General features: G+C 35.2%; 1 protein-coding gene across 2 annotated transcripts; it reads right to left on the bottom strand.

Annotated features, from left to right (window-relative positions):
* Positions 1-603: 603 nt before the first annotated feature.
* Positions 604-17,663, bottom strand: LOC113856972 (probable plastidic glucose transporter 1). Of its 2 annotated transcripts, XM_027488695.1 has the most exons (11): positions 17,284-17,663; positions 15,919-16,119; positions 15,322-15,421; positions 14,850-14,962; positions 12,179-12,272; positions 11,946-12,102; positions 11,537-11,683; positions 11,375-11,448; positions 4,089-4,177; positions 968-1,082; positions 604-850 (listed from the first exon to the last, which is right to left on the bottom strand). In XM_027488695.1, the coding sequence occupies exons 1-11, from the start codon at positions 17,601-17,603 to the stop codon at positions 668-670; spliced, it is 1,593 nt and encodes a 530-aa protein (XP_027344496.1). In that variant the 5' UTR covers positions 17,604-17,663; the 3' UTR covers positions 604-667. The 2 variants fall into 2 exon arrangements, with proteins under 2 accessions (XP_027344496.1, XP_027344497.1); XM_027488696.1 differs by lacking the exon at positions 11,537-11,683.
* Between the last annotated feature and the right edge of the window lie 2,455 nt (positions 17,664-20,118).

The raw sequence follows: 20,118 nt of genomic DNA, 5'->3' as shown, positions 1-20,118 counted from the left end.
CCAATAACTCACCCGACACAAAAACATTTGTTTCATGTTCCCAACGTGAGGAGGACCCCTCTCTTTCTCGTATATACTCTGCCTTTTTTTCTCTCTGCAAAATCTACTCCGCAACATGTTCACCAAAAATGTGGGTTTCTTATTGATTGCATTATTGGAATTCTGGGTTTTAAAATAAATTATGGGCACCCTTTTGCGGTGTTTATTATGGATTATGTTTTAATAGAAGGTATGATCAAACTGTGAATTTTGCGAGTTTAGGCTTTACATAGTTTCTACACAATTACATACATCAGAGAAGCGATTGAAGAATGGGAATAAAACAACAAAATTTAATTTTACACTGACTAGATGTAAAGGGAAATACGGTTGCAGAGCTACAAACTCAAGTTCATGCCGTTTAGATGTAGACATATTACATTATTAAGGATCCCCAGGCTGAAATGTGAAACCAGTGTGGTCTAAAACCATGTGGTTCCAGTCACTTATTTTGCAACACAAATGCATTTTTCTCATAAATTATTAGGTTTTGACAGATGACATGAGTGGCTGGAACCACATGGTGCCAGACCACAATAATTTTTCCAGTGTCCTAACATGCTTAACCACAAAACAAATCTCCTGTCCTGTATACATGGATTGGTGTCTCATAAGATTCATCGTTGCTTCAAGCTTCTGGGTTTAAGGATCGTTCAATTTCTTCTAAAGAGCGCCCCTTAGTTTCTACTAAGAAGTAATAGGCAAATGCAGCAGCTAACAAGGAAACTGCTCCAAAGATGGCATATACGGGTGCAACTCCAAATTTTTCGACTAACTCAAGGAAGAATAATCCAACCACAAAATTGCAAACCTGGATATAAAGGACAATAATTAAAATTTGTAACCAGGAAAGTTCCAGCACAAGTAGTTAACTAAAAAGTGACATGAAAGAGAGCTTCCAATAGAGGAAAAAGCATTCAATGCCCACCCAATGGGTAGAAAAACTGAACCCCATGATCTTCCCTCGTGTTCTGGTGCTGCTAAGCTCTGGTATGATGATGCCAGTTACCGGGCCAGCTCCAACTGCGAAAGAGAATATATACCTGTAAAATTGTACAAAGGGAAAATACGCATTATACATGTGCCAATTTTCCAGAGAATATAGAATACTGGAAACTATCTCAGAAGTCAGAACATCCTCAAGTTATTATCTATGCTCTTGTTAATAAATAATGAAGGAATTAGAAATAATAACATCCTAAAAGTAAATATATTGATGAAAGCTTTGGCGACATTGTTGAATTTGAAATAAGAAAAAAAAAAAAACAAGATATTCCAATGCCAAGCAGGTTAGTTAATTGCATACTGCCACGGCAGTGTGCGTTGTGTGAGGTGGCAGCTACAGGACCATATTGTTGAGTTTTTCTGTTTGATTTCTGATTCATAACCTACCAATCAGTCTTTGTTGAATGTGTTTTTGGTGCTCTGATCACTATTGTTTTTCTCATTGCATAGACTTCTCTTTTTATTATTATTAATTATGATGCATTTAACTTTGGGTGATTTTTTTTTTTTTGGAGTATTTATGTGTTATATAAAATTATTTATCTTATACTGTAGTCTTTGGTACAGCAGCCATCCCTCCCTCTAAAGCATTTTTGGGGTTGACTTTGCTACCCTTCGGTTTAGGATTAATAACCAGGTGTTAAATATGTATGTTAATTAGAAAAATTAGTATCTTTGTAATTATGGTAATTAGATAACTATATATTTTATAATCATTGCTGATATTATTATTAGCAATATAAATATTTAGTCCGTTGTGTAGTTGAGACACGAATTCAATCAATACTCTCTCTCTTTCCTCTCTCTTAACATGGTATCTTGAACCTAGCAAAAAGGTAATCTTAAATTCGTGCATACTTGGTGTGGGCTAACTTCCCATTGGTGATTTTTTTTTTTTTTTTTCTAGAAATGATGCTTCAGTTGTGATTTCCGGTCTTCCCCCCAAACAAGATCATCATCCATTGTCAGCAACCATCTTTCTCTAATGGCTAAAATGACTTATGTTTGTTTATTCTTATCCATGGCTACCATACACCATTGGCCTCTATATCAACTTGACATGAAGAATGTTTTTCATAGTGGTCTTAATGAGAAAATTCATATGAAACAACCTCTCGGATTTGTTACTCAAGGGATTGTTTAGGATTAGTTTGTCATCTACGAACATTCTTGTATGGCCTTAAACAATCTTCAAGAGCAAGGCTTGGTAGATTTACCTCTATTGTCCAATTGTTTGAGATGTCTCAAAGTGAAGTTGATAATTCAATTTTTTATTGACATTCAACCATAGCATGCATTTATTTAATTGTTTATATTAACAACATTGTTATTATTGGCAGTGATCACCATAGCATTACACAATGGAAGAACAATCTATGTAACCAATTTTAGACAATAGATCTTTGTAGACTTCAATACTTCTTGAGAATAAAGGTGGTGTAATCTAACAACAATGTTGTAATTTCCCAGAGAAAGTATGCATTGGATATATTAAAAGAAACAAGTTTGGTAAGTGCTAGATCTATGGATACTCCTATGGATCTATAGAGAGAAAGTGTATGAATGTTGTGTGTCACATATAGGGTACAATAGAATCAATCATAAATACAAAAGAATAAAAATAATTCTCTAATTTACAGTTACTTATAACGGGATATCTAATCATATCCCTTGTTTTGTGATATTTTTTGTTAATAGATCCTAATTCCAAACTTATAAATACAATAGAATAAAAATAATTCTCTAATTTACAGTGATTTATAACTGAATATCTAATCATATCCCTTATTTTGTGATTTTTTTGTTAATAGATCCTAATTCCAAACTTTTGCCAAGTAAAGAGGAGCATCTTTTTGATCCTGGAAGGTAAAGGAGATTGGTGGAAAAGCTAAACTATTTCATTGTTACTCGTCTAAACATCTTTTTTAATGTCAATTTGGTAAGTCAATTCCTTAACTCACCTTGTGAAGAATATTGGGATGCTTTGATTCACATCTTAAAATATATCAAAAGAGTCCAGGAAAAGGTCTCTTGTATAAAAACAATGGTCACGCTCAAATGGCAGGGTACTCTGATGCAGGTTATGCATGTTCTTATGACAGGAAATCTATTTCTAACTACTGTGTTCTAATTAGAGGTAAAATAATTTTTTAGAAGAGTAAAAAGCAAAATGTGATTTCTCTTTTTAGTGTAGAAGCAAAATATTGACCCATGGTCTCACCCACATATGTACTTATTTGGCTAAAACAACTTAAAAATATGAGATTTGAAGAGGTCACACAAATGAAACTTATTTGTGATAATCAAATAGCCTTGCATATTGCCTTAAATCCGATTTTCCCATAAAGAACGAATCACATTAAGATAGATTGTTCATTTGTGAGAAGATCCTACTTTGGAGTCATCATCATAAGTTTCGTGATTGGCAAATGTACTCAAAGTCTTTAAGAGGTCCACCTATTAAGTAAATATATAACAAACTTGGTGCATATGATTTATATACTCCAGCTTCAGGGAGAGTGTTAAATAAGAGTAAAATGTTAACCAGGGAAATTAGTATCTTTGTAATTATGATAATTAGGCAACTGTATATTTTGTAATCATTGTTGATATTATTATTATTAATATAAATATTCACTCTTTTATGTAGTTGAAATACACGGATTCCATCAATGCTCTTTCGATTTCTTCTCTCTTAACACTATGGTTCCAAATTCAATCATAACAGAAGCCATTCATAGAATTATGCTAATGGCACAGCTATCATGCAGAGCCAATTAGATGCAAATTAACTATTCAAAGTCAAACCATATCTATTTAACCAAGTCCAGTAAAATTTTAAACACCACTTTCTTCAAACAAATGATAGCCAAGCTAATGAACACATTCAGAAATAAGAATTTGGGGAGAGTGAGAAAAGCATGTCAATCTCAACAAGCATTTAGTAATTGTCACCTATGTTTCAATTGGAGATGAAAAAGCTAGGTTGCTGTCACAGAAGGCACATGGCACTAGATTCTCAGCACCAGCAAATAAATGCTTACATTATAGTTCCCAGTATTGATAAGTTGTTGCTGAGTTGCTCATCCAATGGAAAGATGACAGCATAGACCACGAGAAACATTGAAATTGCCTACAAAGAAACAGAATCAAAAGTCATCAGTAATAATATAGTGAGAAAAGGCTACTTAACTAGCAACAAGATCTAAATGAAGTCAGTGTACGCCTGTTCATGCATGATAGAAACTTTAAGTATGCTTACATTATTTATTATGCACACAATCTTTGTCTATTACAGATTAGGAGCATGAATTAGTCCAGGAAGGGGAATATACACTGCGTAAAAGTGAAATAACAGAAAAATAGAGAACAGAGAAATAGAAAAACAACTGTCTCCTTTCCTCGTATCATTTTATTACCTCTAAGACAGTCCCCCGCTCTTTCTGATGCACAATCAAAGATTTTTTTGGGTCAAATATTGTATATATATATATGTGTGTGTGTAAAACAAGATCTTCTCATACTAGTGTAAATCTAAAAACTCTTACACTCAATTTGAACTTTTCACTTATTGTATTAGAACCAACTCTTTTTTACTCACGCTGTAGTATGGCCAGTAATGACAACATGTACTCTTCCCCTCCTAGCAAATTACTTCTTACTACTCTGCCAGATGTTGCTCATGTAAGTTCTTTGCTTCTCCAAGATGAAGCCCAAAGGACACATACATCCCCCATTGCCTTCTGAATGAATTGCCCTCCAAACCCACCCAGCACATGTTTCTGCAGATTACACTTCTCATGCTTTTTTAGCAAAATCAACACCTTCTCACAATTGTCCCCGATGCACACATTGTGGCACCCTTTGCCACACTGAAAACAAGTCCTATAAACATCATGGATATCCACTAGCACATCATTATTACTGCAAGGGTAACACTCATGAGCAGTCTTCCACATCATCCACCTGTGTTGCTCCTCATTCCAACAGTGTGGCAGAAGACCCCTTATCAACATAATCCTTACATCATCATCTTCAGCTATTGTGGGAGGGAAACAGGCCCAAAGCCAATCTCACAGGTATCTCTTTATTCTACCCTTTACATGCCTAATCAATGGGTCATTGCTACTAGCGCCAAAGATCATGTTTCTTTCACTCTTTCCTCCTTTCTTCAGTAACCCCTTCCTTTCCTTCTTCTCTCCACACAACTATTTGTGTACCTAATGGTAATTCAGTTCCTATTCATGACATTGGTACTGTACCACTTACATCACACTGATAGAACTGGACCAAAGAGATTAGAACAGAAGAAAAAGAAAAGAAAAGAGACAAAATCCAAGAAAGAATCATATGTATTATTAAGAAATGACTCTTGCTGAGGAATTGATACCCCTACACTAGTGTAGAATGCTTTACAACAAATCCTGTCCCTATTAGGTATTCGAGAGCCTGATCTCTCCTAGTATAATCCAAGTGATTAACTAAGATGTCTCCCACTTCCCTCTCTTTCTCCTATTTACTCTCCACTTGTGACAGTCGGTTAGTTATCAGTTATTCTATCAGTTATTCTGTTGCTGATCTGGGGCTGGCCCACCTTTCTTTTTCCTTACATACACCTTCCTAATTAGAAGTCTAACACACACACATCATTCTTATAGATGTATTATTTGTCTCCTCATTCAAATTCAATATTTTATCAGTGTCAAAGCTCACCCAATCTTTGAACTGTATTGTCCTTTTTTATCCTAATCATTGTGTATTTTAGGACCATTTGACAAAGAAGGAGGTTGGTCGAGGCCATGAAAAGGATGGACTTTTACTTCCTTCGATGCATCTACCACTGCAGTTGCCCTTCTTGGCATGCTTGATTTGGCCATCCTTCACCAAATGCCCTGAAATATTTAGCTCTTGTTCTTGGTTTTAACAAAGACTCATGTGACCATTGTGAAATCTATCATTTGTCTAAACAAACAAGACATTCTTTTCCTTTGCGTATGTCCACTACTAACTCTTTGTTTGATTTAATTCATGCTGATATTTGGAGAAAATATGCTACACCTACTTAAAATGGTCATTGTTAGATTATTGTTGACAACTTTTCTCGAGTTACATGGAATTATCTCATGTACAAATTGGATGCATATTCTTTGTCAATCCATTTCTTGACTAATGTTCACAATCAATTTAATACATGTGTCAAAAATCTATCCAATCTTATAATGGTACTGAATTCACCAACCATTCCTATTAGAAACTACTTCCTCTGGCATTCTACAACAATTTTCTTGTCCTGGCAGTCCCCAACAAAATGGCATTGTCAAACGTAAACACCTCCATCTTCTTAATGTTGCAAGATGTTTTCAACCTGGTCTTCCAATTTCTTTTGGGGAGATAGCATCCTCACTGCCATTCATTTAATCAACTGCACCGGATTTCATGGCCTCTCACCCAATTTCATTCACCTATGTACATTTGATTGCTTATGTTGCACATCTACTTCTCATGGTGTTAGCGTTAAGAGACAAAATTCAGGAAGAATTAAAGAAGGAAAAGAACTTTTATTAATTACTTGAAGAACTAGGATTACAAAAATTCCCCCAAAGCGACAGCTCCTCCCAGAGAATGAAATTCTCCCTTCTCTTATTCAAAAGCCAAAATCTAATAACCAAAACTGACTGCTTAAATAAAGAATAGTTAAACTTATCTAATCCTTATCTCTTGAAACAAACAAAATGTTAGACCACAGGATACAAATAGAACATTAAAAGTGTATTATAGGAAGAAGGGTAAAAATAGAAATTGAAACTATTCTATCCTTTGACCTATTAGTTAGGTTTTTGGTAGTAGTTAGTTAATTGGTTAATTTGTTTTACATCAGTTTGGTATAAATAAGTCCTTTGTTAGGTAGGAGTAGATAGAAATTGAGTAAATAGAAAAAACTGAACAGATTCCAGTGTGAAAGGAGTAGCCTCCTTTGTGTAATCTTTTTTTTATAATCAATAAACTTCAAGGACGAATAATGCCCTTTTCCCCTCTGACATTTCCGAGAACCTAACACAAAAGCTAATCCTTATCTCTTCTAACAAACTATCCCAACTCATCTTGTTCAAAATCCTAACTAACTTCCTATTAAGCCTTTTAAGCCCTTTTTACTAATTATTGGCTTTCTTCTTATGGGAATTAACCCGCCAAACAATACCCTTCATCGGACTTGTATCAAAGAGGCCTTCATTGCAGGTTTTGGTCCCATCAATACCACCCCTTGAACTTTCACTCTTACCCTCAAGAGTGAGTGAAGGAAACTGACTCTTGATGACCAATGCCTCTTCCCAAGTAGCTTCCTCAGCAATGAACACCTATTTCTGCCGTTGACCACCTTGGGTAACAACTCGAGTAGCCAGAACAGCTTTTGGCTCCGCAACTTCTGCTGTTATTAACTCCTTTGGTAAGGTGGCAGACACAATCTTTTGTCCTATGACCTTATTAAGCTGCGAAATGTGGAAAACCGGATGGACCTTTAAAGACGCTGGGAGAGAGCATGTAGGATACTTCTCCTACATGCTGCAAAATCTGGAAGGGCCCGAAATACCTTGTGGAGAGCTTTTGATTGATCCTATGGATCATAGATTGTTGCCTATGGGGCCTCAATTTGAGGAAAACCCACTCCCCAACTTCTAGCTTCATCCCCCTCCAGTGGCTGTCTGCAAAAAACTTCATATGCTGCTGGGCCCATTCTAAATGGAAGCGCAATTGTCGTAAGGCCTTGTCTCGGTCTCGTAGATCACATGCCATGGTCTCAACCCGCACCTATCCTTCAATCAGTCTAGGAACCACCGAAGGCTTCCTCCCATATACTACTTCGAAAGAAGTGGTCCCAACTGATGAGTGATAAGTTATGTTATACCATAGTTTAGCCCAAGGGACCTAATAGGTCCAATTTTTGGGCTATTCCAATGCAAAACAGCAGAGATATGTTTTCAAACATCAGTTTACTACCTTGGTTTGTCCGTCCGTTTGTAGGTAGTAAGTTAAACTCATACGCAGCTGTGTTCCTTGCAACGCAAATAGCTCTTTCCAAATAGTGCTCACAAATATTGGATCACGGTCCCTACATATTGATGCCGGCAGCCCATCTAGTCGAACCACCACTACGAAAAAGATTTCAGCTACCCTTCTAGCCGTGTATGATCCACACAACCAGTACTGCATCAGCACCCAATGACCGAGGTAATCCGACTACAAAAGCAAGGAAATGCCCTCCCACACTTGAGAGGAAATTGGGAGGGGTTAGAGTAATCTGCTAGGAGTTGCAGCCTCATACTTATTTCTTTGACAAATCTCACATTCATGGACAAATTTCTGCACACACTTCTTCATACCGACACAACAAAGATTTGTTGTTAAGCTCAAAATTCATGCAGCAGTTGGGAAATCAAGGAAGAAGAAGCTGGAATTACCAAACCCCTTTTGTATTTCAAGACTCCTCCTACCAATGAGTGCCTGGGTTTGGCATCCGGATCCCCCTTCAAAGCAATGACAACTTGCTGCAGATGAGAGTCCTGTAAAATCTTGTCTTGCAAATCTTGTTGCTGCTCCCATACTGGAAAAGACGCAATTGTAGTAAGTTCCCCATCTTCAAGCCGCCTTGACAATGCATTCGCAGCCTTGTTGGTGGATCCTGGTTTATAAATGATTTCGAAATGGTAGCCCATCAATTTTGTAAGGCAGCACTGTTGATCGGCTGAAACTACATGTTGTTGTAGGATATATTTAAGACTCTTTTGGTTTGTAAGCACAAGGAATTCCCTCCCTAATAGATAGTGCCTCCAGTGTTGGATAGCAAGGACAATTGCCATCAACTCATTTTCGTAAACCAACTTGGACAAATTTAATGCAATAGAGATTTACTAAAGAAAGCAATGGGCTTCTACTGTTGCATCAACATTGCTCCAATTCCTCTACCTGAAGCGTCACATTCTACTTCGAATTTTTCCTCAAAGTTTGGCAAGGTTAAAATAGGGGCTGCGGTGATAGCGGTCTTTAGGTCTTGAAAAGCCTTCTCGGCCTCAGTTTCCCATCTAAAGCCATCTTTGCAGGTCAACTTTGTTAAGGGCCTTGCCATATGCCCGTAATTCCAGATGAACTTATAATAGTATCCCAAAGTCCCAAGAAACTGTGTACCCCTTTAACACTCCAAGGGATAGGCCAATCTAAGACACTTCGGACCTTGCAAGGATTAACACGCACCCCTATAGCCGACACGTGGCCCAAATACTCAACCTGCGTCCTTTCAAAGCAACATTTCTTCCTATCAGTGACAAACTGATTAGCCTGCAAGGTCTAAAGGACCAAGGTCAGATGCTTCAAGTGTGAGTTCTAGTCCTTACTATACACCAATACATCGTCAAAGAATATCAAAATGAACTTTCACAGAAATGGCCTACAGATCAAGTTCATTGTTGACTAGAACATAGTAAGAGCGTTCATCTCGCACATGGTTTGCTACCTCTTCCCAAGCCTTGCTTAAGGCTGGCTTTACTCAATCCAAAGCTGACTATTCCATTTTCACATTTACTCATGACTCATCACCATTTTCCTTCTTTATATTGATGATATTGTAATTACAAGAGATGATTTGCTAGTTGTTCCACTTCTCAAGCAATATCTTTCTAACCAGTTCCACATCAAAGATTTAGGACCATTAAAATATTTCTTGGGTATCGGACTGGCATGCTCACAGGCTGGCATTTTCTTAATCAACGAAAATATGCACTAGAAATTCTTCAAGACAATGGCCAGTAAACCAGCTAAAACCCCATTGGATTACAATGACATCTTGGCTGCTGATGTTGGTAATCTTTTACCTAATCCTGCTTCAAATAGACTACTACTTGCTAGACTTCTATACCTTGCAGTCACCCATTTGGACATCACTTATGCAGTAAACTTATTGTCAAAATTTATGTCCTCTCTTCATGACACACATTGGGAGGCTGCACTTAGAGTGGTGAGATACTTCAAATCTGCCCTTGATTATGGTACCTACTCTCACTGCACAATTATGCTTGCATGCTTACTGTGATGCAGATTGGGCTTCTTGCCCCACGTCTAGAAATCAACCTTTAGTAAACGTATTTATTTTTGGGGTCCAAGTCTTCTTTCTAGGTAAAACAAGAAGCAATCCACTGTTTTGTGCCCCTCAACCAAAGCCAAAGGTCAAACTATGGCTAGTATTGTTAGTGAACTCACATACCACACACTCTTCTCTATGAGTTAGGTCTTCCATCACATCCTGCAATGTTATATTGTGACAATCTAGCTGCCCTCAATATAGCAAACACTCCCGTTTTTCATAAAAGACAAAACACGTTTGTTAAGAAACTTGAGCCTAACTCACTCCTAAAAGCTAGCTCATAGGAGAAAGATTGCCCTAACTCTTATAAGAAGTATTCTGGTTCTATTCCTAACTAATGTGGAACATCTTAACACACTCCCTTTATGCCCAGGACTGGACATCTGGTGTGTGAAATTTGCAGGACTGAACACCTGCATGGATGGACCCAACAAGACTAGACATCTGTGGGTAGTTCAATGTTCAAATTGAATAGGCTCTGATATCATGTTAAGAAATTTGGGCCTAACTCACTCCCAAAAGCTAGCTCATAGGAGGAGGACTACCCTAACCCTTATAAGAAGTATTCTATAGTTCTATTCCTAACCAATGTGGGACATCTTAACAATGTTGAAATTGATTGTCATTTCATTCAGGATATTCAAGGTCAACTTCAAACAACTTTTGTTCCCTCCCACCAACAACTAGCAGATGTCTTCACCAAAGCCCTTCTTCCAACTTCACACACGCAAAGATATGATATCACTGTAATATTATCTTGTATCTTTGTCAAATATTGTATATAGATTAATTTAGGATACTTACCTAGGATAGAAAATACTTGCCTAGTTTCTAGAGATTTAATCTCCCGGCATTATGTAATTGACCAAATCCCACTTGTATATATATATATATATATATATATATATTATGATTGAATAGAACACAGCCAAATATTTTTGCTTTTTTTTCATGCCTTTTTTTTCTCTCCTATTCATCAATATTCACTAGTTAGTTATGCTTTTCAGTATGAATATTCCCTTAGTTTCCCATTCTATCCAACCGAGTCACGCACTAGTGTTGATCCTCTATTTCCCATCCCCTTCCTACATGCACATTAGTAATAGGGATCTATCCACATTCACTTGGTGATGACTGGATGTCTTTTTCTGACATATAATTTACCTAGCATGAAGTTATGAACATGTACACACTCACCATTCCTAAGTAGCTTCCTACAAGAAGTTTCTGTCTCCCTTCCCTGTCGATTAAGTATAAAGCACAAAGTGCACCTGAAGAAGGACAACAGATTAGAACAATCTGAATCAAATTCCTAGAAGAAATTTAGAGATAAAATGAAAAGTAGTGCAGACTGCAAACCTGTAAAGTTAGTAAGCCCAACAAACAAGCTTGCTAAAGCACTGCTTTCAACACCAACATCTTGAAAGGTCAGTGATGAAAAATAAAGAACCCCATTTATGCCTGCAAACTGCTGAAGTACAAAAAGAGTACCTCCAATAAAGGCAGCTGCAATCATACAAGAAAATCCACTATGAGTTTTATACTTAAAGTTGCATGTGCAAGTAATTATTATAAATTACATGTTTATCAAAGAAGTTCTATTTTATGGAGCTAAATTCATTCCCTTATCCAGCTGAAACTATTACTTTAATGTACTTGTATTTTTCTCCTGACCTGGTAATTAATCAATTAGGATGGGAAAATAATAGTTTTCCATGCACAGAATGCTGTCTATTGTAAGAAACAGCCAAAACCACCTTGACACAACCTCTAGAATGTGGTTCCTCCAAGATCTCTGACCATCTGCTGTCCAAATCACTACCATCATTCTTGCTGACAGACTGAAATTCTTTAATTGCACTATCAACTTCAGCTTCTCCCCAAAGCTCACTTACTACTTTTTTAGCATCATTTATTCTCCCAGCCTGAGCAGAAATATTAAAGCTTCACGAACAGTGGAAAAGCTTAAAATTATCAATTAAGTAATCAATAAACTCCTACCTTGCAAAGCCAGCGCGGACTATCAACAGCAAACTGCATACCAAGTGCAACAAGAAAACCTGGGATGCTTGCAATATACAGCATTGTCCTCCACCTGAAATATGTATTTGTTGGTTCCAAGTAGGCATTATTCAGAAAGCAATTTTCTGTTTTCAAACACTATAAACATACAATTGAAGGAAGAATGGATATCACTTTATGATTTGAGTGCAAGTTTGACTTCAGTTAAGCTTAGAAAGGTGTGTTCCTGTTACATTAAGGGTCTGTTTGGCATATAGAATTGGAATTAGTTCAGAATCATAATTTCTATGAGTGGGTTATGCAAAGAACTAGAGCATAAATTATAATTTAAAGATGAATACAAATTCTATTTTGACACCTCTAATAATTAGAGGCAGTCATGGCTATGGTTACATTGGATGTGAGTAAAAAAATTTAATGCACATGATAGTGACAACGGTTGGGTAAAGAGATGGTGACAGCAGGTGAAATAGGTGAAGAAGTGATGGTGGTGGTGGTGACAATGCCGGTGACGAGTGTAAAGGTGATTGGTGGTGGAGGTGGCCTTGGAAATTGGTGGTGAAAGGGGGGGGTTTGATATCGGAAGAGGTGACAACAAGAATAGTGGTTGTGAGATGAGGACATGGTGGCACAGTAGTGGGTGGTGGTGAGGCTGTGGCAGCAGTAGTGGTGGTGAAAGCAGCAATCAGTGGTAGTGATGGTAGAAACAATGGTGGTGGTAGCAATTGTTGCAATGGTGGTAAGAGTAGCAGAGGTGGAAGCAGTGGCCACAACAATGGTAGTGGCATTGGTAGTAGTGGCAAAACTAGAGAGCAGATATACTCAATGTTGGTGAGGTTAGGAATTGTAATTTAGTGGATACAGATTAGAAATTGAGAAATGCTAGTTTAGTTATACTAGAATTTCATGGAATTCCGCCTTAAAATTGTGATCCAATTCTAAAAGGATTTATAAATGTCATTATTAGAATTCCAAGTATTAATTACAATTTCAAAACCCAATTCCATGTGTCAAACAGAAGTTGGCATGGGCATGCGAAGCTCTTTGCATGGCTGTGCACAATGCTTTGGGCCCCTACATGAATCAAGTCTAATCATTTTCTATAAATAGGAAGCCAAGTTAGTCATTAGACACATCATTCTTATGACCTGTTTTACTTACAGTTCTAGTTTTCTCTTTTGCCGCGCTTCTCTTTCTCCCAATGTACTTCGAGGCACACCCTTAGATCTAGTTCATTTTTGCAACATGGATTGGAGTTGATTGATGTTTGATCAACATTGCTTTTATTTCCGGTTCCTGCTTTTCTTTTCTTTTACTCTTTTAATTGATTCAATGTTTTGGTTTAAAGTATGGATGGAAAACCCTAGCGAATGTGAATTTTCTGATCATTTTATGTTCTTATAGTGAATGTTTCTCTTTTTTCAATTATGTTTATCCTATTGGCTCATTTGGTGTGGATGGATTAAATCATATGCATATTATCTAATTTGTGAAAGAAGAGCAAAGGAACTACTCTTAACCAACGGATAGATAGATAAAGAGAATCATGAGTTTTAGACGGTCAATCTAGAATCTTGGATTTTCAATCAGTTATTGGGTTAAGAAACCCATTGAATCTTAATGCTTTTTTATATCTATATTTGACATGATCATTGGAGATAAAGCCTTTAGGAAAATATTAAGAATATTGCATGATCATTAGGTATTGATGGAATCAAAATAGGTGATTGATAATTAGTTAAAGAATTATAAAAACCATAAAAGAGGTAAGATAAGAACAAGGTAAAACCACCTAGTTATAAACCCTAGTTCTAATAAATCTAAATTTGTATTTATATAAGTGCTAGAGTCTACAGGATTCTTTCTCCACTTCTCTTTCTTTTTCTTCTCCTTCTCTTACACTCTTGCTTGCACAACAATCCTTACTAATTAGGGATCAATAGTCTTTGTGGGACAATAAATCAAGGTCTTAAATGCCCCATTTATTACTCATCAATGGTACGTTTACCCATTGTTGCGAAACACAAACAACACGTTTTTAGAATTTGCAAAACAAGTCTGCAAGTTTGTGGCCGGACATTATATCCTAGAAGTCCAATTTGAGATGACAGAAAATATGAGCATAAGCTACATTCTTGGCTCTTACATTTTAACACTAATCCATGAAAATTTAACAAAGCAGAGAAAAGACACACATATGACACAATACAAATACAAAAAAATCATTCTTGAAAAGAAAAATAGAAACAATACTGCAAATATATGAATAAATTACTAAAACAATATATATTTACACACATTAAAACAGGACAAAAGAAAAGATTATCCCAGAAAATTAATTGCAGTGTTTAAACTAGTCATTAAAGAACATTCACACAAGCAAAGTCATAATACAAATAGTTAAAAGCCTTCAGTCAATAGAAGTGACAAGGTTCTCACACCAATAGACAATTTGAGTGGAAAAGCTCAAGAAACCTAAAACTTATTCATCCAAAAACACCTGCCATCCTTGTTTAACATACACCATATCTTCCAAATTTCCAAGTAAAACCATATGTTTACATTAGACAACCACACAAACACAAGTGAAAATTGTAAGTTAAATACCGATTCCATGAATCTACAAGGAAGAAAATACAAAGAAACTCACCAATGTGGATCATTCTCAGCAGCTATTCCAAGAAATAGTGAAGCAATAATGCCAAGACAAGTGCCAATTTGACATAAGGACCCTAAGGCACCCCTATATTTTGTTGGAGCTACCTATACCACATATGTTAGCAAAGATACACGAGTGAGAAGGACTTGCTATGGCTGTCTTAAAATGTCTTTCCTCCACAGTCCATGCACACGCACACACACATATATATAAATAGTAACTATATCATGTTTGAACTACTTTCTTTTGAAGTATGAATACTTCTACATGGAAGGGGCCCTTTAAGTATATCATGTTTTATTTCCATTAGAACCAATAAATAAACACCACTTATCAAAAACATCACATGGATTTGGTATATGGTGTAGAGTTTAGACCATAGAGGTCAGCTAAGTCAACCCTGTACTGTTGGAGATATGAGAAAACAATTCTGCTAAAAGCTAAAGTTGATATCAACATGTACCTCAGATATATATATTGGAACAAGAACAGTATTCACACCTATACCAAGCCCAACAAGAAACCTTCCACCAATTATCTCGTTTAAGGAGTGGGCTTGTGCACTGTCACAAATAGAACAGGTATGTTAACAATATCTGCTCACAAAACAACTATAATTTCAAATCAAAATGCTTGCAATATGTGGACAATATATATTGATGATCAAGAAAATGGAAAAGCCAATAATTTTAAAACCATAATTGAGCACATTGAATAGGTCAAAGTCAAATCCTATTAAAAAAAAAAGTAATTCTTTGAAGATTGGAGATTTCATGGAAGGTAAAAACAAGAAAAACTAATGATTTTAAAAGAAATGCAAATGAATTAGTAGTCAAAATCATATTATGAGAAGCTTTTGCTATCTAGAAACTTTACTCAGATAGTTATGGGATAAACAGCATGTTTGGTTATACATTTTTAGGAGAATGAATGTGCATTTACGCATGGATGACATGGAACTAGACATGTACTTTGTCAGTTAGGAGGTTTCATTTTCAAAATCTACACATGAAAGCTAGACAAGATTCACAAGAAGAATAAGATGCTATCGATACACTACCTTATTATTGCCCCAAGGATCAAGGGTATGCTGTCAATTTGAAATGTGAGCCGACAACCAAGTTTATCTACCAAAGAACCGGTGCTTATGCTCCCAATAAATGCACCAGCAATAAATATGCTGACCACGAGTCCCTCAACGAATGAGTTTCCCTCAAAACCAAGCTCTCGGGCAATGGAAACAATAGGACCATTCATGACCCTGCAAAATATGCAATCCAGTTGCAAATAGTTCACAAGAGACTATAAAAAAACCAAATCATCATGTTTTAAAAGTTGATCAAGTTGTACTCAATTAATCATATAAAAGAATCACACATAATTCCTTCAGTATAATCTGTCAATACTAATCATCATTTTTTGCTTTATGAAATGGAATACCATCCTGGCTTTTACTTTCGCAAGCTCAATGAAACACATTCAACAACTTTATTAACTTCAACTATAATTATTGAACTGTTTAATTCTAATCCTCTGTCAATGGAAACTTTTGCATCACCAAATCAACTCCTGCCACATCACAAAGAATTTGATCTTTCATCACCATTAATTACAATCACAAACCACATGACATGATACTGCCGAAACCACATTAGACCCTGATTATAGTAAACTAAATTCAAAAAATTAAGATCATGTACTTCAGTACAGTAAAACATCAAACTTGTCTGTATCTTTAAAGTAGCTTCTGAAAATTTAAAATAAAATAATAAAAATATTAATGTTGATAATTATATCTCAAAGATATAAATCACATAAGAAAATTCAACACTAATAGATCATGTGAGAAAATAGAGAGTTTTTGTAAAATTAAAAATTCGAAACATTGTAATAAATTACAAAGATTGAAAGATGTAGAATTGAAAATTTTATAATTATTATTTTTTACAACTTTAATATATATATATATATACGTGTCTTTTTGAATAATTTTTTTCTATTTTTAGATATTAAAATAAGCCTGCTGAATTAAAAAAACTCATTTATTTAATTAATATCTATTGTTACTAAAATCCTTAAATAAAACTTCCGGCATCTAAAATAGAGGAGTATTGAATAATCTATTTAATATATAGTTTTTATTAATATACTAAAATTTATTAGAATTAAAAAAATACGAATAAAAAATTTATTAAATTAAAAATAATTTTTTTCATTTTTAATTAATTTTAAAGAACGTGTCTAAAAAAGGTGTATTTATATTTAAAGGAAAGAGCCCGTCACAAATTCATCAAAGAATTTTATCTTCAGTCGAACCTCACTTCCCCATCAAAGAAAATGCCACGTGGCACAAAGAAAAATTTCAAAACATGGAGAGAGAGAGAGAACAAAGAAAGAAGAAAATGGCATGGAAAGAGAAACTGACCCAATGTGATACCCAAAAATGAAATTGGAAATTGAAGCAACAAAAACGTGAGGAAAAGCACGCAACCATCCCGAATCAAAATCTCCGCCTCCGCCGCCGTTTTGACGCAGCGAAACATTCTCTATTCGTTCGTCATCGCCATCGTTGTGAGTCTGTGACTCGGGAAGCTCGTTCTCGAGGGCTGAAACTTTGAGCTTAGAAAGGCGAAAGGAGCATTTGAGTGGTTTTGGCTTCGTTTTGGCTTTGGAGAAGGAAACGAGTTTGGGAATGGGGTCATGAGCAGAGACGATCGCTGCTGAGACAAACCGAATCGAATTCATTCTTCCAAATTGAAAAATAATTGGGGAAAGGATACACTCTTTTATTTCTAATAATAAAAATAATGGATACTGCGTCTATCTATGCCAATGGAACTCAGTCATTATTGATGATTTTTTATTTTTTTTTTGTCCACCGGGTTAGCCCAACCGACTCATTTAGATTGCCCTGTTGAAACTATGAACTTTAGTGAGCAGACTTAACTACGTTTGGATTTTTATAAAAGATATGTTTAAAATAAGTAAAGTTTGTTTTTATTTTTCTAATTTTTAAGGTTTAGTCTGCATCATAGGTTTAAAATGTTTAAATTTAACATTTAAAACTTAGTCCTCCGTGTTAGGATTCATTTACAAGGTATAAGATTTGAGTTATATATTGGAAGTACGGAATTTTAATGTAGGATTTACAACTTTGTGTACTCTCCAACTACAATTAACTCCTTTAAAATTGTTATCAATTGGTATTTGTTTATGGTAAATTTCGCAATTAGTAAATAAATAAATTCAGATAAGCAATATGGGAATTGAATCTTATATTCTTTTCTAGGTTGTTTTAAGTTTGTTCTTAAACATATAAATGTTGTAGCAAAAGTTGTGAAACTAGAATAGAAAGTAATAGAAGCAGAATTTCAATTACTAATAGATCTTTTTTTTTTTGCAGGTGACTTGGATACTTGGCTTTGTGATAACCGGACACCGGAGGAATGGAGTATTGTTTTTGGGATGACTATCTATGAACTTTGGCAAAGGAGAAATGATTTTGTTTTTTAAGATAAGAAGCATTCTATAGAGAAAACTATATTTGTAATTAGGAATAAAGCTAAGGAGGTTTCTAGTTGTTGTGCAATGAAGACTTCGACAAGAACAATAGTTATAGATGGTAGCCACAATGGAATTAGATGGTGATGCCCACTAGAGAGATGGGTCAAGCTGAATTGTGATGGGTCTCTCTATCCTTAGACAAATCTTGCCACATGTTGAGGTGTTCTCAGAGATCAATCGGGGGTCTTCTGCTTCGCGTACGCCTTTAAACTGGGTTCTTGTTGGGTATCTTACATGGATTGGATATTGTCATAAGACAGGGTTATAATCATATTGTGATTGAAACTAACTCCCTTCTTGCTGTTAAGATCCTCGATAAAGGATGTTATCCTTGTCACCCATGTGCACCCATAGTTACAAGGATTAGACAAAAAAACACATGCTATCATCTGTGTTTGGACTCATATCTACTGTGAAGCTAACTTCGTCGCAGATGCCTTAGCTAAACATGCCCATAACATGAGTTTTGATTCTAAGATTTTTCATGTTGTCCCATATTTCCTTTACATTCCTTTGTTACCTGATTCTTCATCAACCCTTTTTTATAGGAGGATGTAGTTATTTTCCTTGTTTTGGGCTTTAGCCCCTTTCTTTCATAAAAAAAAAAAAAAAAAAAAAAAAGAAGCAGAATTACAACATGAGAGATTAAAGCAATAAAGATTACAGAAATTAACTAGAATTGAATTGAATTAAAATATTAAATGTAAATGTACAAATTTGACTATGATAAATATAGGTCCATTGATTTCTATGTCGCTGGCTCTAACTGGTGCATAGAATTTTGGCTTACTGAGATTTTGGATAGTGTGTGTAAAAATTGTAATCCTTATAACTTAAAATCTCACTACTAAAAATGTAAATTACAGACAAAAAAAGTCTACTTGTATTACAAACGGCTTTATAAAACCAAATAAATAAATAAAATTATTTTTTGGGAAGATCCATCTATAAATCCGTTTGTAAAATTTGTTAACGGCCTGCCATTTGGTGTGTAACATTATAGATAAAAATTATAGATATAGAAAAATTCAACTGTAATTTGAAACACAAAAAATATTGAGCAAGAATTATAGATGGAAAAATTCATCTATATTTTGAAACATATTTCTGATTTTTCATATAGTTTTTTATGGATGGATTTTTTTGTTTGTAATTGCATTAAACGCAATTATAGATAGAAAAATATGTTTGTAACTAAGATTTTAAAATGTTGCGTTTTATTAAAGCAGTTATACATAGAAAAATATGTTTGCAATATGTAAAATAAATGAAAATTGTGTCTTTTCTTCTTCTTCTCACTTTGCATTTTTTCCTTTCTCTTTTTGATTTTTGCCCCTCTCTCTCTACCATCTAGAGTTCTTTGCCTTTTGTGAGTGAAGCATCAATTTAGAAAATAAATTGCATCATTGTATTTCTAGTATGATACTCTAACTTTTAATTGGTTTAATTTTTTTATGTAGAATAGAGACATGATTTTTAAGAAAAATTTCTAGGACCAGAGATTGTATAACTAGAAAATGACCGTAGATGTTCTTCCCCAAACCTTATTATTGTTTGCTATAGGATTATTTGTGATTGTGGATAATGTAGAATTTGCATGTTGTGGAGTTATAAGGGGATGTGCTCTAGAACGATTTCATGATTGTGATGTATATGCTTATGATTTATTAATTAATATTTTTTTTAATATAATATA

Source organism: Abrus precatorius, unplaced genomic scaffold, assembly GCF_003935025.1.
Source record: "Abrus precatorius isolate BTA unplaced genomic scaffold, Abrus_2018 Scaffold1, whole genome shotgun sequence".
Classification (NCBI taxonomy): Eukaryota; Viridiplantae; Streptophyta; class Magnoliopsida; order Fabales; family Fabaceae; genus Abrus; species Abrus precatorius.
The sequence above is the reverse complement of the archived record's forward strand: the minus strand, read 5'-3'. Positions and strand labels throughout refer to the sequence as shown.